The sequence below is a fragment of the Corvus kubaryi genome, unplaced genomic scaffold (genome assembly GCF_017639235.1).
Source record: "Corvus kubaryi isolate FWS band 111438036 unplaced genomic scaffold, C.kubaryi_AGA036_p1.0 76, whole genome shotgun sequence".
Taxonomy (NCBI): Eukaryota; Metazoa; Chordata; class Aves; order Passeriformes; family Corvidae; genus Corvus; species Corvus kubaryi.
In genome coordinates, this window is record NW_024582063.1 from 2,306,645 (window position 1) to 2,319,989 (window position 13,345).

At 43.8% G+C, this 13,345-nt stretch overlaps 2 protein-coding genes across 10 annotated transcripts in view; one reads left to right on the plus strand and one right to left on the minus strand.

Moving 5' to 3' along the window:
• The window catches only part of ALK (ALK receptor tyrosine kinase), a 226,187-nt gene extending 221,210 nt beyond the window's left edge, over positions 1-4,977 (plus strand). For both annotated transcript variants that reach the window (XM_042051462.1, XM_042051463.1), the window contains 2 exons: positions 79-2,165; positions 4,152-4,977. In XM_042051462.1, coding sequence (XP_041907396.1) covers positions 79-783 — 705 coding nt within the window. In that variant the 3' untranslated portion in view covers positions 784-2,165; positions 4,152-4,977. The remainder of the gene's footprint in view (positions 1-78; positions 2,166-4,151) is intronic.
• A 2,414-nt stretch (positions 4,978-7,391) lies between these two features.
• The window catches only part of CLIP4 (CAP-Gly domain containing linker protein family member 4), a 32,664-nt gene continuing 26,710 nt past the window's right edge, over positions 7,392-13,345 (minus strand). For 7 of the 8 annotated variants that reach the window (XM_042051469.1, XM_042051464.1, XM_042051465.1 and 4 more), the window contains 4 exons: positions 11,546-11,669; positions 10,704-10,768; positions 9,975-10,047; positions 7,392-9,326 (listed from right to left, as the gene is read on the minus strand). In XM_042051469.1, coding sequence (XP_041907403.1) covers positions 9,005-9,326; positions 9,975-10,047; positions 10,704-10,768; positions 11,546-11,669 — 584 coding nt within the window. In that variant the 3' untranslated portion in view covers positions 7,392-9,004. Of the gene's footprint in view, positions 9,327-9,970; positions 10,048-10,703; positions 10,769-11,545; positions 11,670-13,345 lie in introns of those variants that run through there. The other variant, XM_042051471.1, reaches the window with a different exon arrangement.

The following is a 13,345-nucleotide window of genomic DNA, read 5'->3' on the forward strand; positions in this document are numbered from 1 at the left end:
AGCATGACAGCTGCTAGATGTGTCCTTCAATGTGTGATGGCTGCAGACTTTGAGAAACTCCTGTTGTTCCTCCGGCAGGATCCCGACGTCATCAACACCGCCCTGCCAGTAGAATACGGCCCATCAGCTGAGGAGGAGGAGAAGGTGGCGATGCGCCCCGACGATCCAGAAGGAATTCCTCCTCTCTTGGTCTCAACACACCAAGACAGAAAGGATGATAAGCAAACCCTGCCATCTCCACCACCACTGCCGTCAGCCATCACTGCTGGAAAATCTCTAGGGAAAGTGGGAGCCTTGGAACAGTCAGGGCCGAGGAAGGTGCAGTCAGCCACAGGGGGGGGACACATCAACATGGCCTACGCCCAGTCCAATCCCCCTTCCGAGCTGCACAAAAGCCGGGGCTCCAGAAACAAGCCCACCAACCTGTGGAATCCAACCTATGGTTCCTGGTTTGCGGAGAAGCAGGCCAGCAAAAACAGTTCTCTGCTGGAGAAGGAGAGGCCCGAGAGGGAGAATTTGGGACAGGAAGGAAACTGTACTGTGGGGCCCAACATTGTGACTGGCAGGCTGCCAGGCTCCTCCCTGCTCTTAGAGCCATCTTCCCTAACTGCAAGTGTTAAAGAAGTGCCTCTCTTTAGGCTCCGCCACTTCCCCTGTGGGAATGTCAACTATGGATACCAACAGCAGGGCTTACCCTTGGAAAACTCCACACCACCTTGCGCTAGCAGTTACAAGGACCCCATCCTTAGAAACAAGAGCCACATAACCCAGCAGGGGCCCTGAGAGCCCTCGACCCTCTCTTGACTTTTCCCCCTGTGGCCCCTGAGCCTTGAAGAGATGTCCTGATACCCAACACACCACGAGCAAGGGATCCGACAGCATCACCTCCTGTTTTGTGCAAACTTGCTCCAAAAGTGCCACCCTTGACGCTGTAACTTCTACTGTAACTTCTACTAACCTGAGAGGCTTCAAACCACTGGAGCCCCTGCAGAGTCAAAGAAACAAGGGGGAGGGAGGATGCAGGGAACTGTTGTTAACTGCAAGGCCCAGCTGCTGTTGCATCAACTCATCCGCATGGTTGTCGTCATGCCCCTCCTGTGAGCTTTTCCCGGTTGTGCGTCCTCTGCTTCCGTGTCAAGCCGCGGCTCACTGCCATGAGTGTTTCATGTCTGGGCTTTTCCGTGCCAAATTTGTCATTGCTGTGGAAGACTTGGAGGTCTCCTGCTGCTGGCAGAGCTTGTAGTGGGTTTGGGAAGAGCATCCTCTATCCAAACCGAAAAAAATACGACAGCGCTGGATGGTGATGCGATGGCACATTCTCAAGTCTTGTTCCAGCTACAGTCCAGTCTTCGAAGGTCCTTAAATGCACAGTGTTATAGGGGTGCTGGCAGGGCAATGGAAAGACCCTGGTCACACTGCATCACTTGAAGGGGAGAGGAGAGGAAGCAGAGGATGGGTGTAGATGCTATGAGGCATTCAGGGGGCAGGCATTCTTTGGCTGGGGTTTTCTTTGGTTTATTTTTGTTTACCTATGCTTAAGCACCAGAACCAAGTAAAGCCCTTTAAAATTCCTTGTGTCCTACAAAAGTAGGAATGCCCTTCATCAGGAACTTGTGAGTGCTAAGTGGAATCAAGGTGAAGCTTTAAAGGACCATGGTCATGAGAGAGACATTCACCATGCCCTGAAAATGGACAGCCACCTGCATACCTTGAAGGTTTGAAATAGCCTTTGACATACCCTATACGAACAACATCATAAAGGCAGAAGACTACGTCGTGCCACCATCTGGAAGCCAGATACTGTCTGTATTTGAAGGGTTTAGAGCCCTTGTTCCTTCAGCAAAATACATGTATGATAGTGGTTTAAGGACAAACACTCCATTGACTCACTTTGTACACCCCGTGCATGAAAAATATTCCAGTTAAGTGTATTGTCAAAACATAGATGTAGGAAATAATTCATGTGTAAAGATGTGCATTAGTAACTTCAGCTTAGGGTTGGGAGGAGCTGTTTTTAGCATGAACGCTATCCAAAAAGGGGTGCTTATTTCCATAGAAATGGGAGTAGTGGAGCATCAGCAAAGGAGTGGGAAGGAGTTCTTCAGTCTGAGACTCTTTGTTTCAGTGAAGTGACCCCGAGTCTGGCCCTGGATCCGAACGCTGAGGTAAGCTTCCAGTCTTGATAAGGGAGCAGACCAGAATCCCTGTATGCATACTCATAAACTTTGGGATGTGCAGATTGAAATCGGAGGGCTTGCCTTGGGCCACGCCCCTTGTAAAAAACACACTGCAGGGGGAGCAGGAGTGTGCTCTCCTAATCTGCCTTTTTGGTGTCTCTGATACACAGAATTAAATCCTTTTTTTAGACCAAATCCAAAAGCAGATGTGGTGGCTGGGTAACAGGCTGTGCTCGTGTGTGGGGAAGCTGGGTCAGGGGCTGCTCTGAATTTCATGTTCATCTGCTAGAGATCCATCCCACTGCTGCTCCATGGGTTAGGGGAGATAACAAGGGTTACACCTACAGGCTTCTTTAGGTTGAGCTAAGAGGGTATCTGTCATCTCCAAGGTTATTAGGCTCGCAGCTCTTGCTGTGAAATAGCCACTGGGGAGGAATTCTGTCTGGCTTAGGACTGTGTTAGTGTCACACCAGTCTCTCTCTCTCTAGCTCAGTAAACTCAGTGGGGTAGTTTCTCAGGAAAGCTGATTAATTCAGGAGGCAAGCACTATCTGAACAATTTATTACACTAGTACATTATTCACATATAATAGCAATTTTCATTTAAGTATTCCAGCTTTCTCATTTTCAGAAGAGCTGAAGCTCCTCATTGTTTTCTTCAGCTTTTCTTTGCAAAGGAGCACACTGAGTTTTTGCTGCCTTGCAAAGTTACTGAGGGCAGAAGCTGACCTGTTTACTGATGAGTGTTTTCAAAAGAATGCACAAGAACAAAAAGTTGCTAAGTTAATGATCTTTGACTAGCTGAAATTAATTCTTGGATCTGGGGCAGCAGCTTCAATGCTGCACAAATGCAGATAAGCTGCCAGGTTATGATGTTAAAGGTGGCATTTCTAAAGAAACTTAAAAACCACGAGCAGCAAGGGATGATTTTAAGTCTGTAGGTGTGAAAGGCAGGCTCTCCCTGCCATGGTGAGAGTGTGGTTACTGCTCTGGGCTTGTGCCATGCAGTTATTTTATCACAGAATTTCTACTAAAATACTCTTACAGAATGGGAGTTGTAAAAAAATGAAGGAGCTAACACATTCCTGCTTCTTACCTATGGAATATATCGAGGTAATTCTGATCAGGGGAAATGGTGAATTACTGCTGAAATTCTCCAGTCTGCTGGGTACAGTGCATTAGACAAATACTGTTCAGCACTGGCAATTGCTTTTAAGTAAGCTTCCCTCTTGTGTCTCCAGTGCAAAATGCTTTGCTGTGGGTTCTTTAGTGGTTTGGATTTTTTGGTTGGTTGGGTTTTGGGGTTTGTTCATATTGTTTTGGTTTTGTTTAATCTCTCCCTCTTAACTCTTGGAATTCAGAAATACATTTTGGGCTTATTTTTAATGTTAAAACTACACCATCTCAGAGTTCTTCCACAGCAAGCATTTAGTTTGGTACCCCTGTGTGCTGTCCAAGCACAGTACCCCAGGTTGCAAAAATTGTTCTGTAAATACTGGTGCTAATCAAATCTTCTCACTTAGAAACAAGGGCTGGAGCATTTACCTGTCCTCTTTCTAAGGAAATGAAGACTACCATTAATTGCTTGGACCAAAGGGTGCTCTGTTACTTGTGTGCAGGCTGCACTTGCCATGAGCATTCTGTCCAGTCATGAACCAGAAACTTTTAATTTCTGTGTCTGGGATGATTCACCTGTTTAGTACTCAGAGCTACAGGGACCAGAAAGGATTTAAGTCACCATGGGTTCACCAGACCAAAGCACTCTGTAAATCCCAAATTCCTTTATCAAACCCCTCCATGCTAGGAGAAAAATCCAAGTTATTTTAACCCTCTTACCCATTTTTGTCTATGATTTATTTTTTAAATTATAGTTTATTGACACACCGTGTGTTTTTTAAGGAACTTGTTTTTAAGACTGTTAATCTTTTGTGTTGGTAATAACGATGTTCTGATTTATGTCTTCCTCATTCTACAGTGGAAAAGCAGGAAGCAGTATGATCTACAGGATGTAAAGCACAACTGGGAAAAACCCTGTGCCACCCCTCTTATGCTGTGAAAATGGCTTATTTCCATGTGGATGTTACCTGGTTTCCTATAGAAGATAAGTAGTTTCTGATTCCATGAGCTGCTGGAGGTAAACTAGGTTCGGATGCCTGTCTCTCTGCCGTTCCAGTTGTCCCTTTTTGCCACTGAACCATGTGCCTGGGAATGAAGCGAGGCAGGAGCGTGGGTGGTTGTGCTTCCCCGAGCCGCAGTGAGGGAGCGGGGTGGGAGAGGAGCCTGGCCACAGCGGGAGGAGGTGCAGGGAGCACGGGTGGGAAGCCGCAGGGCCGCCTTGCTGTGGGAGCGTGGGTGCTGCGGGGGCCCTGGCCGGGTGCTGCGGGAGCAGCCGCGGCACCAGAGGCAGGGCTGGCACGGGCAGGGACGGGCCCGCTCCGCATGTCTGCTCCCGGTACTGCGGGATGAGAACCTGGACGTGGGAATAGCATCAAACAGCCTTCCACAGCAGCAAAGACATCGCCCTTTGTCTGTCCCACACTTAAAGCCATCACAGGGAAACGTCCCACGCGTCCCCATCTGGCTTCTTTTAGTACCGAGCTTCATTATAGGAGTGTCAGTCTCATGTACAGCCGTTTATGCAACATTGTTTATAAAGGAAGGGCCTGTGCACTTCAGGGATACTATGACGAAAAATACTAATATATGGTCATTGAGTATTTTGTATTGAATAGTGTATTTGTATTGTAAACAAGTGTAGTGAACCACAAGGCATGAAGACAAATAAAGTGACAGTAGCTGGCTTTCTCCGTGTTGGGCTGTGCAATGATTGGATCAACATCCGAGGGAGGTCTCTGGACATCCATTTTTACTTGGCAAAGTTGCAGAAGTATTAAGGTGATGAACACCCAAAGGAGCAGATCTGGTGGTACCCTGAGCCACCCTTTGGGCTCTCAGCAGCTGTTCCAGACGTCTTTGCATTGCAAATGTCATACACCAAGTTTCTTACAGGGAAAGGTGCCATTCCTTCTGTCACAAACCACCAAGGCTGGCTTTTACCCACAGCAAACTGGCTGGTATAAAAAGAGAACAAAGGATAGGGTTAAAGAGAGCATTTGGATGTTTTCCCTTAATGCCTATATCTAAGACAACCTTTGAGTCTGGACTGTGGATAGGTCTACCTATAAGCTGTATTTTAATACAGTGGAGTGACAGTATTGAATCTTGTGACAGTTCTAGGAAGAATCAGCTCCTGCCCTGAAACACTCACTTTTTATCCCCTCCCTGTATCAATCCTATGGCCCAGGTAGCTCCATTCTCAAGAAATGGTCCTTGAAATTAGAACTGACTTGCCATAAACTTTCTCCTTCATGTGCTCATTCTACTGCAGGATAGTGCTGTGGTTTGGTTAACAAGACTTTTCCCAGAAGCACCTCTCCCCTCCCTCTATTTCCTCCACTCTTTGGTTCCTTCCTCCTCTTAACTTAAAAAGGAGCTCTCCTATGCTCTTCCAGGAGCAGGGCTGGTCAGCAGCCAGCCACCACAGCCTGGTTCAGATCTGGCACTGACTGGCAATCTCTGCTCTAATTCCCCTTTCTTCTAGAGTTGTCTGTCTGCAGCGAGGCAGGGAAAAGGATGCAGGTGTTTCAGTTGCCACCTGGTCCTTGACAAGGCTTCTTCAAACTCTGAGCTCTGAAAAAGCCATGAGAGAAATGCTGGATTTGCCATCTCTCACAGGTAACAGAGCTAACTTGTCAGAGGAACCAGGCTATGTCTTGCAGGTCTGCAGAGCCAAGCGTGGATCTGTGTGCCTCAGATGTTGCTGACCAGCAGCATTCTCAAAGCACAGGCTCCCTGCCCAGAAAACCATTGACCATCTGCAAAACAGTCACTGAGTCCAGTTGAGCTGAACTTCTAGAAATTAATTCCCCATCCTCAGACACCTCAAGAAAGTTGTCATCCTCCTGTGACATGCACCTGTGGTCTCTCCAGCCAGTGTTCAAGAAAAATTGAAAGATTTAATTGCTAAGAGCACTGAGGAAGGCCATTTTCTTTAACTGGACCTGAGACATGCTATGGGACAAGGACTGGCCTCAGAGTCTGCACAGGCAGCACAGTATTGCTGGGGACTATCTGTTTATTTATTTATAAACTACAGATAATATTTTATTTATGTAGTTTATCAGGACTTTGAGATCATTTGGCTTTTTTTCTAACCAGTCAGGGGCTGTGACAGTACAGTCCTCTGCACAGCACCTAATTTCAAACTTCACTGCCACTTATTTTCAGAATTTTTTTGACACAGTGTCCTCCTGCAAGAGTTGGAGTTAAGGATTATGGCAACTTACCTTGGATTTAGGCAGGCACAAATCCCTTCCCATCCCCACCTTGAAGAGAGCCCTCAGTAATCCTTTCTGGAATGGACTGATTTATTTCTGTTTCAGACAGCATAAATTTACAGTGCTTCTTGCTTCCTGGCAGAAGATCCTGAGAGCTACTGAAACAGCTCTGTCTTGTAAGTCAGATCTGCTTCTCTAAGCTGCAGTGCTTGAGCCAATTACAGCCAGAGCTTCCAGGAGAGATGTGCTGCTGGCTGAAGCTGAAATGGAAGGTAGAGCACAATACACCAGTGCCAAATGGTATCTCTGCCCTCTCCTGCACCCATCAGGCAGGTTCAACGAAGTCCTGCAGCACTCACTAGGCCCAGGCCACCAAGACCCTACTTCCAGCTGACCTGCCTGGAGCTACAGAGCTGGGGAAGGTGCAGCCTGACACCCCTGCAGGAAAAACAAGCTCCCAGTGAATCATCTGTGCAAGACAGACCACACAGAAGTGGTGTGACTCTAACAAGCTGGCCCAGCTTGCTCCCTCACCCACACACTCGTTCCCATACCTACCTCCTGGAGAACTCCAGCTATCTCTCAGATAAAGCAGTGCCACCCATTCCATCTGGTCAGGCAGGAAAAAGAGCATTCCTGATGATGAGTATCTCCTCACAGGAACTCCACTGCTCGCCCAGGTGCACCAGGCTGTGCCAGAACGTGCTGTGCAAACGCTGTGTTTGGAACTGGCACTTCTGTGCTGAAGAGCCAGGAGAGAGAAAAGCTTCTGGTTCACAGCTGGCAGTTGCTGTTCCATGCTGAACCCCCTGCACTTCATTTGAAGAGAAGGAGAAACATATCCTTCTGTAAGGACCCCGTGAAAATTCTTTGTGGTCTATTATTTAACAGGGTTTTATTTTATTAATACCAGCAAGAAACAGATATTAGACAAAGTAAAGTTGTACATCACTATCTGTGTCTCTAAATATAAAGCATTACTTTTTTTTTTTTTTACACATTCAAAATTTACAGCTTTTATATTCAATTAAAAATTCCCTTAAGTTAGAATACAATATGCATTATTTTATTTTAAATACAGATCAGGAAAAATAGCTACAGCAACATTTAAAAGACGGTTACAGCAGCAGGATTCTGTCTAAAAATAGGATATTACTATTTAAAGTGTCACTTCTTCAAGTAGGCAAGAGCAAGCAGATCATTTGAGAGTAAAATGACTGTTCTGGAACACAAACCCAACCAGTTAAGATAATGTTTACATACGCTGAGCAATTAAAATACATTCTATGTTTAAAACATGGCCAAAAGATTAGCTGTTTTAAAAGGCTGATACGCAACTGATGTCACATGAAGGCCCATTACAGTGTTGTACCTAAAACTATCCTTAATTTATCATAAAACTCTCACAAAAAAATTTATACTGGAAACTGTTCCAAAGCAAACAAAAAGAAACAAATCAAAAAATGGCAACAGCTTGCTTGAAAACCCTGTATCTGTTCCATACCACTGGCAGGAATTACCTTGCTGTATTTATACACACTTAATATTTATGATGAGGGTATTACATATTCCACTCTGGGTTTATTTGCATTTTACAACTGCGATACTCATTCCCTGCAGCATCCCAGACCAAAAAAATAGTCACTAAAAATGAGGGAAAGATCTCCAGGAGAGTGCAAAGTGCGTTATTTTAAAGAGTGCATCTCATATGTAGCTCCTTCTACAAATGCAGAACAAAAGGTGCTTATTACTGTACAGACTGACATGCAGCATATTTGTGCTTTTTAAAGGCTTTTTATTTAATTGCTGCTCTTCACTAAGAGAGGGGCAAATCCTTGTATTTATCAGCCCTTTTGTATTATGGAGAGGAGAAGAGGAGGGGGAAAGAAGAGGAGGGATCTGAATGATAAAATGCAAAAATACTCAAGAACTGTTTGAAAAAGGTAGGAAGGGGGTTGTCTCTGTTTTTTTAATCCTCCTTTCTTATTGCTAGCAGCTGGTATTGGAATTGACAAAGTGCCCAGGAACCAGGCTAACATCACCCATCAAACACCTCTGCTGTCAAAAGCAGGCAATGCACAAACATTTCCAGTTCATTATCACATGGAGAAAAACCTTTAAATACTGCATGAACCACACAGGAACTTTAGAGAACACTGCAGACACTCGGTTCTCCAACTGGAACGGTTTTCAAATGATGCAGCATCTTAAACCCAAGATGCTTCTGTAATAACCTTCCAGGCAAGGGTCGATAAAGTAAGAGAAACTCAACAGTGGTTTTACTCCTTAACATAACTGAACTCTTTTTTATCTCTTTTATATATATATTTTTATATAAAATATATATATATTATATACACACACATACATATATACTTATATATGTAAAATGCAAATGCAGATTTAACGATTTCAAAGTAAGTTTGCATTCTAGGCGGGGTTGTTTTGTGCTTTCAAATACTCATTCCCCACCCTATGAGCACACTGTGGCTCAGCAAATATCATCCACCAGCTTGGCCCCATTAATCCCACGGTAGGTGACCCTGCTGGGCCGCACCAGGACGCCGTGGTTCAGCTTGCAGGTGAAGTAGCGCTTTTCCCCCACAGAGCCATCGTTCTTTCCCTTGGCACCGCGGAGCTCCAGCCCCAGCCAGATCCCTGGGGCAAAGTCTGTGGGACCAATGTACCTGATGGTCCCCATTTCATTGGAGCTGGTCAGGAGAACCTGGGAGCCTTCGTGCAGCTTCACGGGCCCCTCGGAGGGAGCTGTAGTGCTGCTGCTCCAGCTGCGCCGCAACACAGAGCTCTTGGATCTAGTGAGAAAAGAAAGGGAACAGAAAAAGTCTTGTCTTTTTTTGTCTAAAAAACATCCAGGGCAAATCTGTAATTCAGGGAAGTGCATGGGGAAAAAAACCACCCTCAAATCCCTTTTTAGAAACACCGGGTTCGATCTCATGTCACTAACAAACCATGAAATAACAGTAACAGGCTGCTACACCTGCCAGTCTGAAGTATTGGAAAAGCAATTTCTTTCACCTGATGCTAGGATCTACAATATTTACAGCAGGTGATAGTATTGGTTAATTAAGCCATACAAAATATTTTATTTGGGGCCTAAAACAGTTTAACCAAAACAACTTTTAACATACAAGTGTCAGTCAGGATCACCAGGACAAAGTGAAGTCCTCTAACAAGAGCCTCTGAACCTCACCCAGATGTGTGAAAATACAAGAATTTGGAGAATATGCAGTGATGAATGATTGGAAAACAACTTTAATGTCAACCTGGCTGTACTCTAGGACTGTACTCCTGGATGCCCATGGAAAAGTAGTCCATTTTGGAAGGAAAAAAAAGAGCATATAAAGGTCTAGATATCCTACATGCATGAAGGGTTTTTTTGAGCAAGAAACAGCAAAGCTAACAGCCAGCTCACCCAAGCACTTGAAACTTGTAACACTCACCTAACAAAGGCATTTCTTCTGTTTATCTCCTTTTGTGAAGATGCAGAAGTGGTGCTTAGACTGCGTCTAAAACCTACGTGGAAAGATGAATAAGCTGTGTAGGACTTCTTCAAGAAAAAAAAACCCTTATGAACACATATTCTTTGTGTTTTCTTTTATACTGCTTCCACTACAGTTGCTGCACATTCTCCTCTCTAATTTGGAAGTTAAATGATGAAACTCCTCATGAAAGTATATACCCATAATATGTTTGGAATTTCAGAGGGGACAGAAATTAAATTAAACAAACCAAACAAGGTAATTTGAAGCAGTCTTCTCATTAAAAGCTTAAGTAGAGGAAAACAACTACTTCAAATACCTCACACAAGTTTTAGCAATTTCATAGGGACATTGCCCTACTGATCCCTTCATCAATCTTAATTTGTATTAAGGAGCAGGTTCCATTTCCCTTTCTCTCTGATTAGAATGCAATATAGTAATAATGGAAGACTGCCAACAATCATAACTGACATAACTCTTTCTGCCAGTAGAAACAGCATTAAGAACAATAGAGCACTCCACAGCTCCTTCTGCAGGCTACATTTTTAGGAAGGGAGCAGCCAGACTTTTGGCTGGCATTTGGCGTCCCTGAAAATTTCTTGTGCTTTTGGAGAAGTTGGCTTAGTGCAGAAGGTTTTGGCTGCAGAGCAGGGCCTGCCTCACCCAAATCCCAGTGTCTCACACTCCTACCTGGAAAAGTGTGAGTTCCTTTACTCCACGAACTTTCTGTGAGAGAATCCAGAGAACCCGTTAGTCTGAAAAGCAATAACACGATAAAGAAGTCATTTCAACTCAACTCTGAACAAACCTACTGGCTTCTCGTCAAATATTGATGAAGTTTTGATCCTTTCCTTCTCCATCTGCCCCCAAAAGACACCAACATTCCTGCTGCACTCAGGCTGGTATGCAAGAAGTGCCTGGAGCAAATCAGTGTATTTGAGTTATTTGCCTCTCTTACTCACTGAGACAGCAGGTATACTTCTGAGATAAGTTCTAACAGTTTGCCCGAACTGGCTTATTCAGAGAAATAAAAGCAAGAACATGTCTGGCAGCATAACTACACACAAATACAGGAGGAAAGAGCACAGAATTGCTTGGATGCTCTTCCTGAAACCTAAGAAAGAGACTACAAGCAAGTGGTGCATACTTTGGATACTCTGTGCAGTTAGCTGGGATAAGAAGAGCATTTCCAGTCATGTCCAAGGGCAATTTCCTTTTATAATTGAATTTAGCAGAACACATCAAGATTGGGTCATGAAAGTAAGGTTTAATGGACACAAACTATCAGAGGCCCTGGAATAAAAATACTTCAGGTAGCTGCAAGAGAAACAGGGGGAGGTGCATTTCCAGTTTTATACTCTGCTTTCAAAAAGTTGATCTAAAACCACCAGGTTTTTAATGGAGGTTATAAACTTCCATTTGCAGAAGAAAACATTTGTATCTTCTGTATCTGCTCAAAATTTTGTTTCACGTTGGAAATGTATTAAGAAGTAATTTGGCAACCCAAACATTACAGAAAATTCAGTGCTCACCTCTGCACACGAGATGGGGGTGCAAATATGCCATATCTGGGAAGGCAACTGAAGTACTGCACTCCTCCCACAGAGCCATCATTCTTCCCATGAGGCTTGTCCAATTCAATTCCACACCAGAATCCTACATTGCAAAACAGTAAAATCAGGGCATTTTCAACAAAACACTACAGGCTTTTCTTCATCTAGACCACTGGCACAACTGGCATTCACCCACATCAAACAAAACAGTTTCTAGTCAGAAAATGTCCAGATGTTAACAGTAAATATGTATATTATAAAATAGCTACCTATTCAATTATGCACAAATTATACCCTAATAAAGATAATTATCTCAGCATTTTTATATGCTTTCAATAAAATTATTGACACTTTAATTAATACAAAAAAGGTAAAACATTTGAGGACTATGTAGCTGTATGTATATATATACATACTAAAGTCAAATAGAATATTACTGAACTTAACTGGCTATTGGACAACAAGGAGACAGGAAAGAGCAGCACTGCTGTTGCACGCTTCCCTCTTTAGTCCTCTGACCACATGGTTTATGCCTCATCTGAGATCATCAACAGTAAAATTAAAGTTTTGATATTAATTCATTCTTTCTCTCCATCTAGCAAGTTATAATTAATACAAATCACAAGGCTGGTTGTGTGATGTCAAGAGAAGGGTGTAAGAATTGGAACTGGCCATCAATTAATCTCGTACAGAACACTGAATAGGCAGCAAGATGTTAATGAGCTTGATCATTCATAACCCGTGATAAATGTGAGCTAATTACATAAAGGTGCTAAATTTCATACTCCATTAGTAGTCCTTATGCTATCCATCCCCAGAAGATTCAGAATTTAATTCAAGTCACTTGGTACTAAGGCACTGGATAAAACGGTAATTCTAATTATCAGCTCAAGAAACTCAGGAATGACAGCTTATGAATTAGAAGGGCTCAGTATATCAGAAGTTCTCTGCTTCCCATTTTTAGAATTAAATAAAGATCTGCATTGCAGCAAAAGGAACAAACCTTGGATAAGTTCCAGAGCTTTGATACACATTAGAATTGAAATACTTAAACATGCATCTGTTAGGTTTTCTATAAATTACTGGGCTAGCAAATGGTGATGATTTGTCATCTTTCCATCCTCACTTCTTACAATAGCATGCTTTCCTCCAAAAAATTATGTTCCTGATTTAAAGCAGAGAGGGAGGAGACTTAACATTGCCAAACAGCTTTCTGATTTCACAGTTGTCAGTGCATTTGGGAAACAGTCCTTTTCTCACTGATCACTTTGTCAGCAACAACACAAGAAGTGATGACATTTAAGTGTCCCTCAGGTAACTGCAGTACCTGAGCAAGGACTGCCTACAGTGAAACTGGGGAACTGGAAAGTGGGCAGGGATGAAACAAGTACAGAGCTCGTACCACAATCTTGCATCCCGACGGCGTTTTTTAAATCCTGATGCCACCCAGTGTCACGACGGAGTATTGCCAATCACCAATCACACAGAGCTCACCCAAACCAGGTACTCACAGCAACACCTACCAACTGCTTCTGCATTACTCTTGCAATAAGATTATAGATAGGGCCATAGAGAAGATAAATTTGGTTACAACGAAGGATTCAGAAATTAACTTCCACCATGTAGAACAATGGCTGCCTTTGACAGCACTTGGCTTCATTGCAAAGTGTTTTTTAGCAAGGGGAAGGGAGAAGCGGAGAGAGAGGGAGAGAGAGAGGGAGAGAGAGAGGGAGAGAGAGAGGGCGAGAGAGAGGGCGAGAGAGAGGGCGAGAGAGAGGG